Source organism: Dermacentor albipictus, chromosome 3, assembly GCF_038994185.2.
Source record: "Dermacentor albipictus isolate Rhodes 1998 colony chromosome 3, USDA_Dalb.pri_finalv2, whole genome shotgun sequence".
Taxonomy (NCBI): Eukaryota; Metazoa; Arthropoda; class Arachnida; order Ixodida; family Ixodidae; genus Dermacentor; species Dermacentor albipictus.
Window position 1 is genome coordinate 19756093 of NC_091823.1, and position 17238 is coordinate 19773330.

General features: G+C 45.0%; 1 protein-coding gene across 3 annotated transcripts in view; it reads right to left on the minus strand.

Moving 5' to 3' along the window:
- The window catches only part of LOC139057284 (scavenger receptor class B member 1-like), a 93868-nt gene that overhangs the window by 47701 nt on the left and 28929 nt on the right, over positions 1-17238 (minus strand). The window contains exon 1 of one of the 3 annotated variants that reach the window (XM_070535201.1): positions 8543-8882. The exons of the other annotated variants lie outside the window; for them this stretch is intronic. Within the exon in view, the coding sequence (XP_070391302.1) occupies positions 8543-8867 (325 nt within the window). The 5' untranslated portion in view covers positions 8868-8882. Of the gene's footprint in view, positions 1-8542; positions 8883-17238 lie in introns of those variants that run through there. 3 annotated transcript variants of the gene reach the window in all.

The following is a 17238-nucleotide window of genomic DNA, read 5'->3' on the forward strand; positions in this document are numbered from 1 at the left end:
GCAGATGCGGGGGAAGTCTAATGCACATATTAAAGACCGCGATAATTAGTGCGGATCCCTACGTCAGTGTCGCACTCGTTATTCTGACACCAGCAGAGTCAGTTTTCGTTTTGCTCCTGTTTTTCACTACAAGATTGGTAGTGAGGGAACTGTGGCGTGTGATCTATGGTGCCGGATACAGTGTGAATTCGTACTGCATTACATAATTTACAACTTAAACCTTCTGGTCTGTAGCAAAGAAAGAAACTAGCGTTTGACATTTCGCTCAATTTGCTGCTTATTTAAAAGCAGGTGAGGACATTGATGTTTCTGAACGATGAACAAATTAGGACGGTTTGTGATGAGCCACAGGTCGATATTTCTTGCGCATTTGCACGTGGCACGTAGTCTTTCGCTGGCGAAGGGCGGGCAAAGAGGTCAAAAGCGCGCGCATTGTTTCCTGCGCATAATTTCTGCAACTGGAAGAGCGTTGTACTCTGCTTGGCTAAGCACCAAAACGTGAGTTAAACCATGGCACGTAAGAAAAGAACATTTCACGTGCCGTTTACAGCAGTGGTTACCGCTCGCTGAGAAAATGACGGCATTCATTAGCCATCGCAGTGTCATGGTTACAATAAGTCATGCAGCTGAACTCGATATCTCTGCTCGGGGGCATCGTCTTTTCCGCTCTCCGTGTTTACCAGGCACATCTAATTTTAGTGGCATCTGAATTGGAAGTGTCACCAGAAATGTTGATACCGCGGAGCCCGTGAAACAACTTTTCGGCCGTGTTACACAACTCGCATGGCCGACTTCAGAAGTGCAAGCGTCCCCGTCAGGAATGTTATATAGTTATTGGCTCGTGCCCATCGTCTATCTCCACTCTCGCACGCGACGTAACTGGTAGTCGTAACAATCTGCTAGTAGGCTGCGCCGATCGAAGAGCCAAAGAATCATGCTGAGCCACCTTGGTAAACGGTATAGTGACTATGGTGCTGCGTCCGGAGGCGCGCTATGGAATCCCAGCCACGGCGGCCACATGTCGATGGGGGCGAAATGCAAAAACGCCCTTGCATCGTGCATTGGGTGCACATTAACGTATCCCAGGCGGTGAACATTTACCAGAAGACCCCCCCCCCCCCTCCCTTCGCACCTACGACGTTCCTCATAATCATATCGTGGTTTTGACTCGAAGCGTCTCTTCTGTGTCGATTGTAGTTGGGAGTTGCCTTCACGAAAGCTTATGCTGCGTTAATTGGAATTGTTGGCAGTCCTGTATTGGATGTCTGTGGCTGCGAGGAGAACATTGACCACCTATTGTGCCACTGTCCTCTGTGTGAAGCACGAAGACAATCCATGTCCAACACGTTCAGGAATCTAGATGATCGTTTTTTTTATTATATGGTATTTAGAAGATGTCGCCTTTAATTGGCACCAGCTACTTCTTTTCACATAGCGACTTAAATAAGAATAAATCATAATAAAATAATGAAATCATAACACAAATTCTAGTCACATAAGTGCACTAATGCCAAGCTATAACTGAAAGTCAATTCTAAATCATAAAAACACGAAGTCCAGTCACGTAACTAGACTAATGCCACACTAAAACAAAGTCAACTATAAGGTACAAAGCAACACATAGTCCATTCACATATGTGCACTAAAGCAAACACTAAGTCCGGTCGCTTAGCCAGACTAAAATCAGGGCACATAAGAAATCGCGGATTAAATTCATGTGAAGGAACATAAAACCAGGCATTGGATTGGTCGAAGTCAGGTAAAAGAAAAACAGAATGCGCTTACCACACTTAAACATTCTACTCAGTACTGTCCGAGAATATTGCTCGCTTCCAGAAATGTTTAAAGAGCCAGTAACGCTCGTCCTTGCAATATGTATGTTGGCCAAGGACCTAAGATCTTCCTGAGGCTGAAGGGCCTGCGATCTAATGCCAGTAAATCAAGTGCTAACCGTTGTCTGCGTGTCGTGTCTCGGGCATTCTAGTAGAAGATGCTGTACACCTTCATCAGCGTGGCCACAAGTGCATCCCGCACTATCAGCTCTAGAAATTTTACGTAGAAAGTCTTATGTACCCAGTACCGAGCCGCAGATGCTGAATCCGCATTTCAAAGGCTCTGGTTGTATTTAATATGGACGGGATTTTAAATCAAAGTGATGGGTCAATGTGAAATAAATCTGAAGGTCTAAAGTTCTGATCAAACCATGTCGCTTCGCAACCACGGGCTGAGATCTGTCTTAGTATGCGCTGCAATTTGTCTTGCCTTAGAGGGAGACCGTATGTGGCGTTATTAACGTGCGCTTTTCCAGCTGCCTTGACATTGCAGTGGCCAGGTATCCATTGAAATATTACTGTGCGATTTTCTTCACTTGCTTTTGTGAGTTCCTTTAGTGTCTCGTAAATTAACCCCATGTTTTGCGAATAGCTATATGTTACTATGAAGTGAAGACAAAGCTGCCTGTGCGTCAGAAAGGATGACCCATTGTTCCCCTTTTTGCATCAAATTTATGTAGCATAACAAAGAGAATATTGCAGAAAGCTCTGCTGTTGTTGATGACGTCGTGAGAGATAGTTCAAACGTTTGTATTTGGTTCCATTCTGGAATGACAAAGGCAGCTGTAGAATAATTTGTTTGGCAGTAACCATCTGTATACGCTTGAATATAGCCAGGGTACCGAAAGTATATCTGGCATAACGCCAGTTGTTGTGCTGCTAGCATAAACATGTCTCTTTTGCGAATAATTCCTTCAACCAATAGTTCAATTTTTGGAACTACGAGTCGCCATGGAGGATAGGAGATATCTGAGAACCATAATTCGTTATGTGGTAGTAGGTATTTGTGCACCTGAATCACCGAATGGATGTTCGCCCTGTCTCTCTCAATTAGTGCAATTGCTAGTGGGTGCCTTTTTTTGCTGCACTGAAACGCGAAAGTTTTGTCGACAGGTTTCAACCGTCCTCATAACAGGAAGTGGAGGATGACGTGCCTTTGCAATTACTAAGGAACTTGAGCTTGCTCGAGGAACGCCTAAGCTTACATGAAGGCTCCTAGCTATTAATCATTCGAGTCTCTCTCCAGATCAACGGGAGATTCAATGCAAAACAGGTGAAGAATATGCTATCTTTTGCTTTATAAGTACATTATGTACTTTTAGTAAGGATGAAACCCGCCCTTTCCATGTCGTGCCTGCTACGCGGCGTAGAACATTTATTACTTAGTTTACTTAGTCTTCGAGGGCTTTAATGTGAGAATTCCAAGAAAGTTGCCTGTGTAGTGTAACCCCTGAAAATTTGTGTTGTTTCACTATGTATAAAGGTTGTCCCTCAAGCTACAGCTGGAAATCCTTTAGATATCTCCTAGTGAAAGGTAGCACAGCCGTCTTACTGTAAAACAGTTCCATTCCTTTTTCCTTTAAGAAGTTGTCCACGATGCTTAGGCCTTCCTGCAAAGTTGGTGATCGTCTTCTGAGTGAACACACAATACTAGAACACCGGCCCCGCCGATCATCGGCTCAGAAGGCAACGAAGGCACTTTTGTGCTTTCTACTAACGTCTGGCTTGTGCGAGCGCCCTTGACTCAATAGTGCTGTCCGTGCACGTCTCTCTACTCCCATCTCTCTCTCTCTCTCTCACTGTCCTTTCTATTCCCCTTTTCCCAGCGAAGGGTAGCCAACCGGACTCCTGACTGTTTAACATCCCTGCCTTCCTTTTGTCTCTCTCACTCTATGGCACGTAAAAGCCCAGAAATATTTTTTTTTACTATAGAGCATCTCCTGTCAGCTGATATGCAAGAAACGTTTCGTGCCGAACCACTGACCGGCTTTTTTTTTTTCAGCTCAGGTTTAGTTCGGGTTGAGGCACGTTCCAAAAAATTTGGTTCGAGTTCTGTTCGAAACCCTGGTAGAAACACAGATCTCGACATGTGTGCCTATTCCGCTTTCCAATATAAGATTGTGCCATATAAGGTTTGTGACGAAGAAGTTGCTAGCGTAATTATTTCATTTAGTGAATGCATTGATCTGGTGTTTGTTGTAAATGAAATCCCCCTGGCCAGATAATTATTCTGTAGTGACGTGATTTGAACAACCTTTGTATCTAAAAAATACTTTAGAAGTAAAAACAAAACTGCTCTGTATTTACTTACGTTTCCTTCTAGCGTCAGAGTACATAAGTGTTTAAGTTTAGAAACCACACTGCAGTAGATGTGACCGAAGCTCTATGATACCTATCCGTAAAGGACCTCTGCGTGAAGATCTCCAAAGCCTCGGAAATCTAGGTGAATTGTGTTCCTCATTCTATTCAACTTTGTTAGATACCAAGGCGTGCTGAGGTTTTTGTAACTTGATACTCACATAGGGGATGTTCCGAAACTTGATGAAGATTACAGCTTCTTGGTGCGGGAAAGACGGCCATTTTCCTTACTTATTTTCTCCCACGTGGTTTGTTTACATCATTACAGGGGACTATGCGCACATGTTCGCCTAATGAGTTGTCATTAACGACCTCTAGCTGTATTAAAGCAGCAACTTGCCATTCATTTTCCACCGCGGCCTTCCTGCATACTTCTGTCGCAGAAATAGTGGTACATTCCTTGACATTATGTTCCGTACTGGACGATGAAAGAGAAGTGCGAATGACTTTCTAGAGACCCAATGGTGCCAGATATGCATTTGACTACAAGTGATTTAGCAATAGTTCGACGAGACGTTCGGCATTGCACATGCCATCTTCAAGTTCATTCATTGCGTTCATGCTTTCTGTAATTGTTGCATAATATACAACATACTAAACTGACGTCTGTACCAACGTTTGTCGTACTCCAATTTAATGTTATTCACATTTAAAGACGAGGTCCACTGACAGTTCTTGCACTTGAAGACATTCGCTTATGTTGATGCATTACTGCACCATGAATAAGTAAAGCCGACCTATTATTTCTCAATTGCAATCATTCTTAACCACGACAAGCAGCCGTTTAGTACGGCCGTAAAATGCAAAATACATATATAAGAGCGCCCGGAGGCTACATGTGTGGCGTGCACGCGCTAGAGTGCTGATTATTACCGCGTATTTGAATTAGCGGGTTCCATGGAGAAGGCGTCATACAGCGTAAAGCGAAAAGCAGCTACACTCCGTATCCAGCATTCTTTTTGTCCTCCTCTTCTATTGCAACTGTCACTGACAAATTTTTAAAACTCGCATATATGGTACAGGCTAGATGTGAGTGTCACTTATCTTCGTTGCTCACGTCATTAATATGTAAAGGTACGTTGTGCGTGCGTGCGTACACACACACACACACACACCTAACGCTATCTAAAAGTGGTTCGCAAGAATACAGCCGCTGCATGAAAACTTGATCAATATATACATGAAGAAATTATTACAACACATAACAAGGTCCAATTTAATGACAAATCTTTATTTTTGTTATTCATAGCATTAAACTTATCCTGTGATATGAAGATGAAGTAGCGGCACACAAACATAGGAATGTACCGGAAGGTCGAATGCCTGCTCATAAAATAATGAATAACTAAGAAATGATCGAGGAAAATATAAACTACCGGCAGGGTCATCGTATAACGGATTCTGCCATGTTTTTGGTTACATAAGGTCGCCTTTCGTTAAGATCTTGGTCGCCTAAGGTCGCCTTTCGTTAAGATCGCCTTTCGTTAAGAAATAATATAAATGACTGCACTATAGATCACGCATGGGCGTTCATCGACGGAAAAGTAACTGAGCACTACTGGACACAAGTTACAGCAGTCAAAGTGTAGTACTCGGTGTCATGACGTAGCCATAAGCCGTACTCGTGGGAGACAGGCACTTAGTCAGATGTTGTACTACGGCAAATAAAAAAGAAAAAGAAAAAAATGAGGGGGGGGGGGCAGAACAAATAGGGGTCCGTACATGAGTAAATACGGTTGCAGCCGTCCATCAAGGAAATCAATCGGTACTGACAAATGGGTATTGCTTCACGTCATACAGAAAACAATGTTCCTGTGAACAATGCACGTTTTTTACTGATAGATGTTCTGCACAAAGCAGGGCGCATGTCAAAGTCAAGAATTACACAGCTGACTCCCAGCTTCGATGTGGAGACAGATTAGCTGGGTATTGACCTCACGCACGTGAGTCCACGTGGTAAACAGGTAGGCCGTTCCAATCTGTAAAACAGCTGCTCTGTATGTAACTGTGCATGCAGACCGTTCAGGAAAAAATAAAGTAAAGAAAACTGTGCGCAGAAGTCGTACGTCGCTCGAGAACAGCGATATAGTTGCACGGAAACAGCAGAAATAAGTGACACGCGCCATTGTAGCCAGCGGGAGCTTTAGAAGCGGCACCAATTGAGATTGAAGCCGCTTGAATGGCATGTTGCGTTCGGTACGCTGTCCTCAAACCCAGACAACCCCTTCATGGACAACGCGGAAAAATTCTAGCACATCAAATGGCGGGAACAGTAAGCAGTCAACCACGTCCCGGCTACACTGCATCGGAATGATTTTCGAGGTTTTATAGTTTAAATGCCAGTTACCGAGCTTCAATGCCTGTTGAAAAATATTACCAGTCACCTAAATCAATTTAGGCAAAGAAAAAAAAATGTAACGGTAGCTTTGGTTTCTTTTTGTTGAGAAGTTGATATTTTATAAGCTCCCCAGTGTGATATCTCGGAGACCTCATTCAATATAATAGTACAGGAACAGTAGCCGTCTTGTTAAAATTACCAATCAGTGTAGCTTGTAAGCAGCACAGTACACCGTGTCCATTTTCAGCGTAAGCATGCTGTTTGCGTTGGCATCTACAGAGCTGGCCCATTTGCCGTTGTATTTTCCGTTGATGGGGCCACAAAGAGGGACATATATATACCGCCCATTTGAGGAAGCGCCGCCGGGGAAAAACGATACCGAGCTGGCAATGGATGAGCGTAACACGAATCGCCTGAAACACGGCCTCCGTCTGTAATCGCGAGTCCGCGGTGCCACAGGCCAATCATCGCTATCACGAGAAGGACGCGATATACGCGTGCTCCTTGTGTTCGCAGGGTGCGGCCATCAACCGGCGATGACCCACCGAATGCGGTTGTGGTCGTGGAAGCGGCGCAATCGCGATTGTGCAAGGGTGCGGACGTGGTGGTGATGCAGCTATAGCCTCTCACATCGTCACGTCATCAAACAAAACTTGCAGAAAATTTGGAGACATTGGGGTCAAGGGGGCATCCTTCCGTCCTTGTGTTTGGCCTGTATCTTCGTGCTTGCCGCTGGTTTCACTCGTGCGATATCAAGGTGTTTGGCAATCAGAGTTAACCGAAAATGAGTGATCTTCGGAGCGACATTAAAGGCACTCACGGGAAGCGTCATACCAGTTTTAAACAGACAGAGTGCAATTATTAAAAAATCAGAAATAAGGAACCTTTCTTTCTTTTTTTTTTTGCCAAACAAACGCCGAGAGAATTACGCCTGTCATTGTTGAAAAAGAAAAAAAAGGAGATAAAACATGTTTATTAGAGGAATAAAGTGGAGGTCTGTTTAGAATGTCCTGCATTAAAAGGCGATGAGCAAAACGTGAACAATCTCCCGCATTCCCCGTCTTTTCTCTGCATTAAAAGGGAGGCATATAAGATGTTACTGTGTTATGTAAAGGATAATTCGGTGTGTATTCGCGTAATTGAGTTCCTTTAGTGGAGTATGACAAGTCTACAATGGTTGCTAGGTCGAGCTTTATTTAGGTTAGGAAGCAATGTAACTCCTTTTTCTTATTTTGCGTCGGTCTGTCATAGCGTATGACGATGCAAGGACCTCAAAGAGGAATTTTTATGTGCCTTTTACACAACGTACTACATCAAATTCAAGGTCGTCCACGTAAAACTTCTGCGTACCAGGTGCAGTACACAGCGAGAAAAATTAAACACATCTTTTATGCATTCGCTGAACTGTCATTAGGGGCCAGTGGCTCTCTCGTATCTGAGGCCCACTGTTTGTATCACAAGGTTGTCGCAAACAAAAATGAATACCGGAAATTGTGCCGAATATCTATCACAATAGTCTAACTTAATACGTGCTCACTCAACATTTTGAAGCGCGTCAGGCATCCATGCAGCATAGATGCGTATACGTCGGCGTTAAAAGTACTAATAACCGCTGCATGCTCAGAATGAATTGGAGTAAAGCCAGGCCAGAATTCCAGTGGTCTTAGTACAAGCTCTGCTTCGCCTTGGCTTTCAGATGCTGAGTTCTGCCTGGAAAGGCGAAATTTAGTCAGCGACAGGTCTCCTCGAGTACCGGATCTGTCGTGTCCCCGTCCTGCTCGCTCGAGACAGAGGGGCCAGCCGTCTTCCGAGATAAGCAGCGCTAACCATGCGTTGGCCGGTTGGGAAACAATAAACCCCCGCGACTCCAAGAATAGAATGCGTTCTACCTGACCCAACGGAGCGCACGGTGCAAATGAATGCGCCGACCGACTTCCTCGCGGAGACGGCTGCAACGAGAACGCGGCACACTATAGGATCGCAGACAGCCGTGACGTGCATGCCGCGCTCTCACCTCGGCATGGCTGCAGAGGTGACACTGGGCCCAGTAGCGGCCTCGCGTCTTCGAAGACGAAGCTCCAGGCGCCGCTGGGGCCCGGGTCGTCGTCGGGCGCCGCTGCCAGCGCGGGCCCTCGGCGCGAGCTGGACACGCGCACCTGGCCGCCGGGAAGCGAGACGGGGAGAGATCTCCGCGGGTCCGGCGCTGCGCCGACGCTATATACCCAGCTGCGATGCAGCCTGGCCCGTCGATCTGGCGTGGTACGCGCGCACACGCACGCGGTCGCACCATATATCCTGCTATTGTGGAAACCCGAACTCCGAGAGGCCGGCAAACCCATATCTCGCGCAATAGACTGTGCAGCGGAGCCGGTGAGGCTACACCGGAGAGTCCCCCGCGCGCTCTGCAGCCGCTTCGCACTTTGTAATGCTAGCTTGAAAGCTGTTTTGCTGCTTTGTCGCGAATCGTAGCGTGATCCTCTCCCATCACGCGATGTGATCCTGTACCTATAACGTCAAACGTAACTACTGACGTTGATCAGGTGCGCTCACTCGCTGACGCTCGACACCGGAAGAGCTATTTTGACATCGATGTTATGTTTTTGTTTTTTTTTACGCTTGCGAATACACAGATCCCATTATTCCAAATATGTATTTAATTGTTAATTCTATGACCTTGTATTCTGGTGGTCTTTGCGTTTTTGTTTTCTCTCTCTTTCTCTCTCTCTCCACGCGGACTGCACTGGGATTGTGTTCTGGCTTCTGAGCTTGTGACTTGCGCGTTACGACTTGTGAAATATTCGCGAGAACTCGCCCTTGAGCGTTCTTTTGTGTCGTTCGCAGGGCGTCTTATTTACCGCACGTCGGAGCAGAGGAGTCGCCAGCGCCTTTTAGGTGCCAACATATTCTTGTATGAAATTAATAATTAAAACGACTGTCTTGGAAGCTCTTCGAAGCGCGTATTGGTATTGCGTCTGTTTAATTACTCGTAACCATTCGAATTAATATCAACGGGCGGAAAAGAACACAGTTATCCCAGTACGGGTACTCTAACGATGAATTGTCAATTTTTTCAGCGAGATGCACTAGAGACGCCAAATCTTGGTCTGGAAAGTCGTCACGTCGTAGTGCTAATTTAGGCAAAAACTGTGAATCTGGAGAAATTTGCGCGCCTAGTGAGATCCCATATGTTGAGTGTGGTCTCAATAGTCGCATATTTCTACGCGAGATGCAAGGTGATGTTTTGGGTGCTATGCATTACTAGCTTACCGCACAACGCTTGCTATGAGTTCAATCAGGCGTCGAACACGTATAACTACGGGCAATATGGCGAAAAAAATTGATGTGTTGAAGCGCGAAAAAATCTCCTCCTCACCCTAAAGAAGTGAGTCACAAGCAGAAACAGTGGGTTCGAATGGAAAGTGTTATGTCATGGAGTGAGTGATACGTGGCAAAAGTGATCCCTCCCGTCGGACCATTGGATACAATTTACACTGACGACTTTGTTGTCACTCAGAAAGATATCTCTTGCAATAGCCTTGATACCTCTTTCAAGCAGCGATATGCGACATCAAGAACTATAAAGCGTCAAACTCATATGTATAGTTTGCTGAGAAATCGTAAATGTTGCCGCGAAATGCACTCCGTCAAGATAGAGAAAGAAAATTTAAGTGTACACTGCAAATGTCCCTGCAAGGTCCACGGAGTGAGCTTATATACGCACCAGGCTTCGTTGATATAATTCACTGGTATCGCTGATGCGTGACCGGCTTTGTAACACCATATCACTACATACCTCCTTGAAAGTGGCTTTTCTTTGTGTGGAACGTTGGAAAGGCAACGACCTTCGCTTGAGTAAGTGGATTGCTACATAGAAAGAGGCATAAAAGATAAAAGAAAGAATTGAAGCAGAGGGCGCACGCGCCTGAAAATAGAAAGTACAAAAATAAAGCGCTATATTGCCAAAGCTTATGGGTCATGTCATTTGACTTGAATGGCGCCGCAGTGCTTCCCATTGCGATGACAGGTGATGTCAGGGTTGCATTTAAACGGACCGAGAGGTGTTCGAGTTGGTACGTCTTCATCTTTTCGCAAAAATTGGCACAACAATAACAACAAAAAATTGTATTGTTTCCTTAGCCGTCGCCATGTTTTACTTGCACAAACATTCAGCTAAAATGATGTCTGTGTTGCACAATCTTACTGTATTGACAGCCCCTGGATGATCAAACAATCCTACCCTGCGTTAACAGACGGCCTCCGTCTGCCGTGTGTAGATGGCGCAGCTTAGAAAATTTGCAGGCATAAGCGAGAGAAACTGTCTTCATTCGCAGAAGTCCAGTGTGTCGATGTCCAGGGAAGGCATCTGGATATAGCGTGGCAGGGCGTTGCATGGTAAGTAAGGTCAGAGTCCTTCCATTTTCTGGAACATGGAACATGGAAGGACTCTGGTAAGCTTCCACTCAAGTACATTCCACTCAGCCATATTAGACGTAATTGGGCGACTTGTCCCTTCTGTCCTCGCTCAGCTTCTCTCACAGGTCTACCACACCTCTTGTGGAGTTGTACCAGGCTGCACCCACCGAGGCGCCACTACCTGCCAAAAGTGGGCCTACACCTAAGTCGCCCACCTGATTATCATGTATGAATCTGTGGTCCGCATAAATCTCTGCTGGACTTCATTGAGCACGAACTACATACATGATCATGTGGCATGCTTCACGCGTTCTGTGCCGCTAGGCGAACTTCCGAACTAAAAAACAAAAGGACCAGCTTTCTCGCACCGCCCATTGTGTAAAGCAGGCGTGGTATACGCTAGCCTTCTTTATATAGACTGGTCGTACATGTTCGCTCAGAGAGGACGGTAAGCCGGGCAGGCTCGTAAAACCATTACGCTTTGCTATGGTTTCCTTCGTCAAGCTGCTTCGATGATGTGTTCTTCCCTGATGATACCACAGTAGCTGTCTAGCCCCTGATGTCCTGTTGTGAACCTTTGTGTTCTGTACCGACAAGGTGTATAATCGTTTAATTGAGGGGAATATTTCTGCGTGCCATCCGCGTCGCTAAACATGCTAAACAGTGAAATGCAGCAATGAAATGCAATTATTAAAAAGCAATTATGAAAAAAATTGAAATTGAAAAGAAATACAATTATTTTTATTGAAATGCAATTATAGCAATGAAATGCAATTATTCTCTCGCAAGAATTAATGAATACTTAAACATACTGAAATAACCTCAAGACAAAGCTACTGAGTTAATCAAAACTACTACAACGACACAGGCCCTGTACAAGGAACCTCGCTAATCACACCTTCAGGGACCAGGACCATGGGTCAAACCGTTGGATCGTAGACACTGCCATACGAAGTCGTCGGCGCCAACGCCTTTCAGCTAGAAGGATGTATATAAAGGACACCCGCGTCTTGCCTGCACATCATCTACTCTTGTTTCCCCTGACACTCCCTGTCGGTTGGCCCTGGATTTAGAACCTCAATAAAAGATTTACTCTCTCTCTCTCGTATAGTCACTATCTAAGCCTAAGTGCGATATGTAAGGCGAGTCGGCAAAACTGCACGCATCTTGAATTACAGCGCGATTAAAAAAAAAATGGCACTCCCGTAATCGAGGGTAGATGTAGGCATGAAATGGCTACCGGCAAAGCAGATGGTTGGAGATGATACAAGCCACAGTCTTAAAATGCTTGTAGCGCATGTCCGCAAAGGCATACCCCACCACGCCACGACACACCATGCCGCACCACGCCGCACCACGCCGCACCACGCCATACTGCGCACTGGTCCATATGAACGCTGCCCAGCTATAAGTAAAAAAAAGCGCCTGAAGGAGGCACCACGCAGCGTGGCGCAATCTTTCGAGGCGACGCAAAACCCGCTCCGCGGTATTCACGCACCGCTGGCGTTAAAAGAACGCAGACAGCCCTGTCTCAGCGCCAAAAGATGACAATGAAGTGTATGGTGCCCTGTATCTGCCTTTTAAACATCGTTATTGGAAATGACAATAAAGCTTCAGCGTACTAAAAGTTACAGCTTGAGTGATATTGTGAACAAACATTAGGAATAACTCGGAAGCAATATTTTTAACTCGTTCGAGCAGTAACTAGCGTATGTAACGTGGTTCTGTACAAAAAGGGGAGGGGGGGGCAGAGGGGGCAGAGACCGCATTTTGTTTAGTTTTCACTGGTTGCCCGGATGATTCTCGCAATTTGCCGGCATTTTCTCATTTTAGTACCCACATAACTGCTTTGGCTTTTGCCTCAATGTTACTTGAAGGTCGCCGAGAACGGAAGATGAGCATTTCATGCCTAAAAGACGGAACACACGCTTACAGATGCACAGGCCATCGCGACCAGAGGACGATCGAGAACTGACGAGACAAGAAGCGCCGAGTAATAGCCACATTTTATTGGCGCTAGGGGCTGTATTCTGGACATTCCGTAATTTTCTTCGAGGCCTCACGTAGGCGCGACGCGTACAAAATGGAGCTGATGGCCCCATTGTGCTTTCGTAACGCGACGCAAACTTGACATTTTGCCAAAGAAACGTAAACGAAGCCACTAAATCTAACGTTCTCGATAAAGAAACAGTTTTCCTCCTCAGTAAAAGAAATGAGTCACTTAAGCATCCTTACGTGATTTGAATACGAAAGCATTAGGATTTGTCTAAGTTATCACCTAAAATTAAAACTCCACCTTAATCCACCTTGGTGCAATTTGTACCAATCCTAATTCAACTTAACCTACCTGAATTCACTTTCTGTCATTTTAATTCCCCTTAATCCACCTTATTTCACCTTAATATACATCAATCCAATTTTGGGAGTGGGCCAGGTCCAACGCCGTGGCTTTTCACATTTGGATATTGCAGTGCGAGCTACAGCAGATCCAGCGCCGGAAACATGACGTCGTCACTTGGTCACCTGGGTTTTGGTAGCATCGGATGATAACAACGGACGCCGGGTTTTCCGCTTCGTGGGGCATACAATGATTTCGCATTAATAAAGCAAGCTCGAAGAGCACGATAATTTCGTCGAAAGCGCTTCTTGCTTCCACAGTCTCCTGCGAACAAGCCGTCGTCTGCTTCATTAGCTAGTATGCGTGTCCCCGGGAAACGGAAGGAGTCACCCTATATTTTTTCTTCTTTTATTTCCTTAAAGACTCCACATGCGGGTATTACATAAGTGGTATTACATAAGGGGTATTACATATTGCATAACAACAGTTAAAGCAATATTAGTTAGGGTGAGAGAATCCCTGACACTTCTTCCGTGAATGCAGATGAACTGGTGATGGCAGCGATGTCGTAAGGAAGGCCGTTCCAATCTACAACTACACGATGGAAAAAGAGGACGAAAAAGTGATAGTGCGCGTTTTGGGGCGAGTGACATTTAATGAATGACCAGTCCAGACGTGATGTTCGTGCCGGCGGTGAAAAGTATGGTGCGAGCGTACTGTAAAAAAAAATTGTGAAATAATGATAAGCTGGCGATGCGACGGCGATACGAAATAGTTGGTAAACTAGAGTCTGCTTTTAAGAGGAAGCTTTAGCTCGGGCCCAACTCCGACGCGGCCTATTCAAATACATGTAAAAACGCAAAAACGTTTTTTCTGAGATAACCCCTGGACCGATTTTAATGAAATTTGTTGCATTTGAGAGAAGAAGTTAAATTCTAGTGACTGTTGGAACTGGAATTTTGATTTAGGGCTTGAATTTTGTTAAAAGGATTTTCAAAAATTCAGACGTTTGAAAAAAATAGAAGCACGAAGTTTACAAACTAATAGCTCTGCATTAAGAACAGATATCGCAATTCTGTAAACGGCATCCATTAGACCATTCAAAGCGGACAAATTTGCTATGTCAGTTTACATCTTACATGAATTTGTTACGTTGTTTACGAGGGTTCTGCAAAAGTTGTAATTACACATTTCCCCATTTTTCGAGGTTCATGTGTAGCATATCAATTTTGTCCGCTTTAGATGTGCTATCAGGTACAATTCACAGAATTGCGATATCATTTTTTCTTGCTGAGTTACGGAGTTGTAAACTTGATAGTTTCGTTTTCTGAAAATTTGCGATTTTTGCCAAATTTTTATAAAATATTGACGACCTAAATCGAAAATTCGAAACCAACAGTCACTAGATTTTAAGTTTTTCTTTTAAATTCAGCAAACCCCGTCAAATTTGGTGCAGTGGTTGCCTAGAAAAACGAATTCTCCTTTTACATGTATTTAGATAGGAGCACCCGAGCTAAAGCTTCCTCTTAAGGATGATGTGCTGAATATGCTGAGTGAATGAATGTAGCTGCGCGATTCTGTACGGCTTCAAGGGCATTATTAAGGTAAATTTCATGCGGGCACCAGATAGCAGAAGCGTATTCAAGTTTAGGTCTGATGAACGATTTGTATAGTAGTTTTACGTGGGGAGGAGCTTTTCGTAAGTGGCGTTTAAAAAAAGCGAGCTTTTTGTTAGCAGATTTTATAACGTTATTCACATGCGAACACCAGTCAAGGTCGTGAGAAATAGTGATGTCTAAGTAGTAGAAAGATTTACCTGGTTCAATAGGCTTGTTTTCTATTACATAAGAGAATACGAGAGGATTTCGACGGTAGGTTACTGACATTGATTTGCATTTAGAAGAACTTAGTAGCATTAGCCAGTCATCACACCAATTTTGAATATTGTTGAGGTCGTTCTGAGGCAATACTTGGTCGCTGATGCTAGTTATGGCACGGTAGACAACACAATCGTCAGCAAATTCTCGGATGTGACTAGAGACATTAGGCGGTAGATCATTAATATATATTAAGAACAGGAGGGGTTCTAGCACAGAGCCCTGTGGAACGCTCGATGTTACAGGAAGCGGGTTAGAAGCACTATTTTATTTTTATTTTATTTTATTGTACCCTCAAGACCGAAGTATTACAGAGGGGAGTGGGTAAAAAAAATATACACAAATAAATAAACAAAGCAGCAATAAACAACAAATGTGGTTAGCACAATTATTGATTTGCACAAACTGTGAAGGATTAGTAAGAAATCCTTTTATCCATCTTAGAACGTTAGGGTGAATATTCAACTGTGAAAGTTTTAGAAGCATGCGTTGATGAGCTACTTTGTCAGAGGCTTTTGCGAAATAGAGGAAAATTGCGTCAGTCTGCGTATTAGCATCGAGGTTTGAATGCAGATCATGAAGGAAGATGGCCAACTGGGTTTCACAAGAAAATCCCTTGCGTAAACCGTGCTGTGATGAATGAAAAAAATCGTTCGAGTCGAGAAAGTCCATTAATTGTGAGAAAATTACATGTTTCATGATTTTGCAAGGGGCGCTTGTTATGGAAATAGGGCGGTGGTTTAGTGGTGAGTCCCTATTACCTGACTAGCCTTATCACGCTTGTTTTCTACCTTGAGGCAACATTCGCGGCTGACCAGTGGTGATGAGCGCACGTTCCAGGCCGTATTGTCGCTATCTCGCGTAGTGCAAGTGACTCAGTCCAACTCGGCCGGCTGAGAAGCGGCCGAATATCACCGACAGCATTGCGCTCGCCTTGCGCGACGCAAACGCAGGCGCTACCATACATCTGGTTTAATTCGTTGCTTACTCGCACCGCGTGAATCTTATGTGAGGAAGCATGGCTGCCTCCTTAGCGAGGGACAGTAAAGTGTAAATTTTTCTGGTGGTGCCTCCTTGCGGTGCGACCCAGTCGTCGTACCACGCTACCCAGAGGTCGGGTGTGGCCTGAGGCTGGCTGTGGCAAGACAGGGCCAGATCAGATGTTTGAGATCGACGTTGATTGCAGGGCAGTTGGGGCACCCCACTTGTGTTCCTCTGCGCTTGCTCAGAACATCTGGTACAACGGATGCCTTAGCTCTTGCATTGTGGATGAGAACCTGGGCTGCTATGGGAAGACGAGTGGAAATGGGAGGAAGGATGCTATAGTAATGGACTTTCTCTCGTGCTTCAGTCGGGCAATCTGATGGACTGGTACAGCGACGGATGACGAGGAGCCATAGGTGTGGTCCAGCAATGGTAGGCTTATTTCAAGGCTGCGATGGCGGTCTTCTCTCATTTTCTCCCCTGCACCATCATCACGGGATGCCCTATTCATTGCTCCCCTCAGGTTGTGGCCTGATGTCCAGTGTACTAGAATGCGCACGCATTCTAGTACAGGCGGCATTCCTACAGGCGGTGGCAGGCTTTTTTCATGCGGTGCGCTATGGTAATCGGATAGGATGTGAAGTTCAATCGCTTGAGAGCCTCTTGACTGCCAGAGTAGATGTGAACCGCGGCTTCTGTGTGCCCATCACAGAGTTGAGTCGCTTCTTCAATGGCGTGTAGTACAAGCTCTGCGGCTGTCCAATGAGCACAGCCGCTGTGACTCACGACGTGTGCTTGCCCATTCTCTAACAAGGGGTAGCGGCATACGTTTTGCCTGAACCTTTATTGTAAGGCAGCGGCCCTGTATATCTTCGATACTTGGTTCTTTTCTTGCGTGTATAATGCTCTTTATTGTCGGTGTGCCCTGCCTCCACTTTCGGTGTTCCTGGGGATTCACCTGATCCCTTGCCCTTTCTTACGCCACAGGCCACCCTTTCTAATGTTTCAATCAATCAATCAATCAATCAATCAATCAATCAATCAATCAATCAATCAATCAATCAATCAATCAATCTTACGTGAGAAAACCTCAAGGCG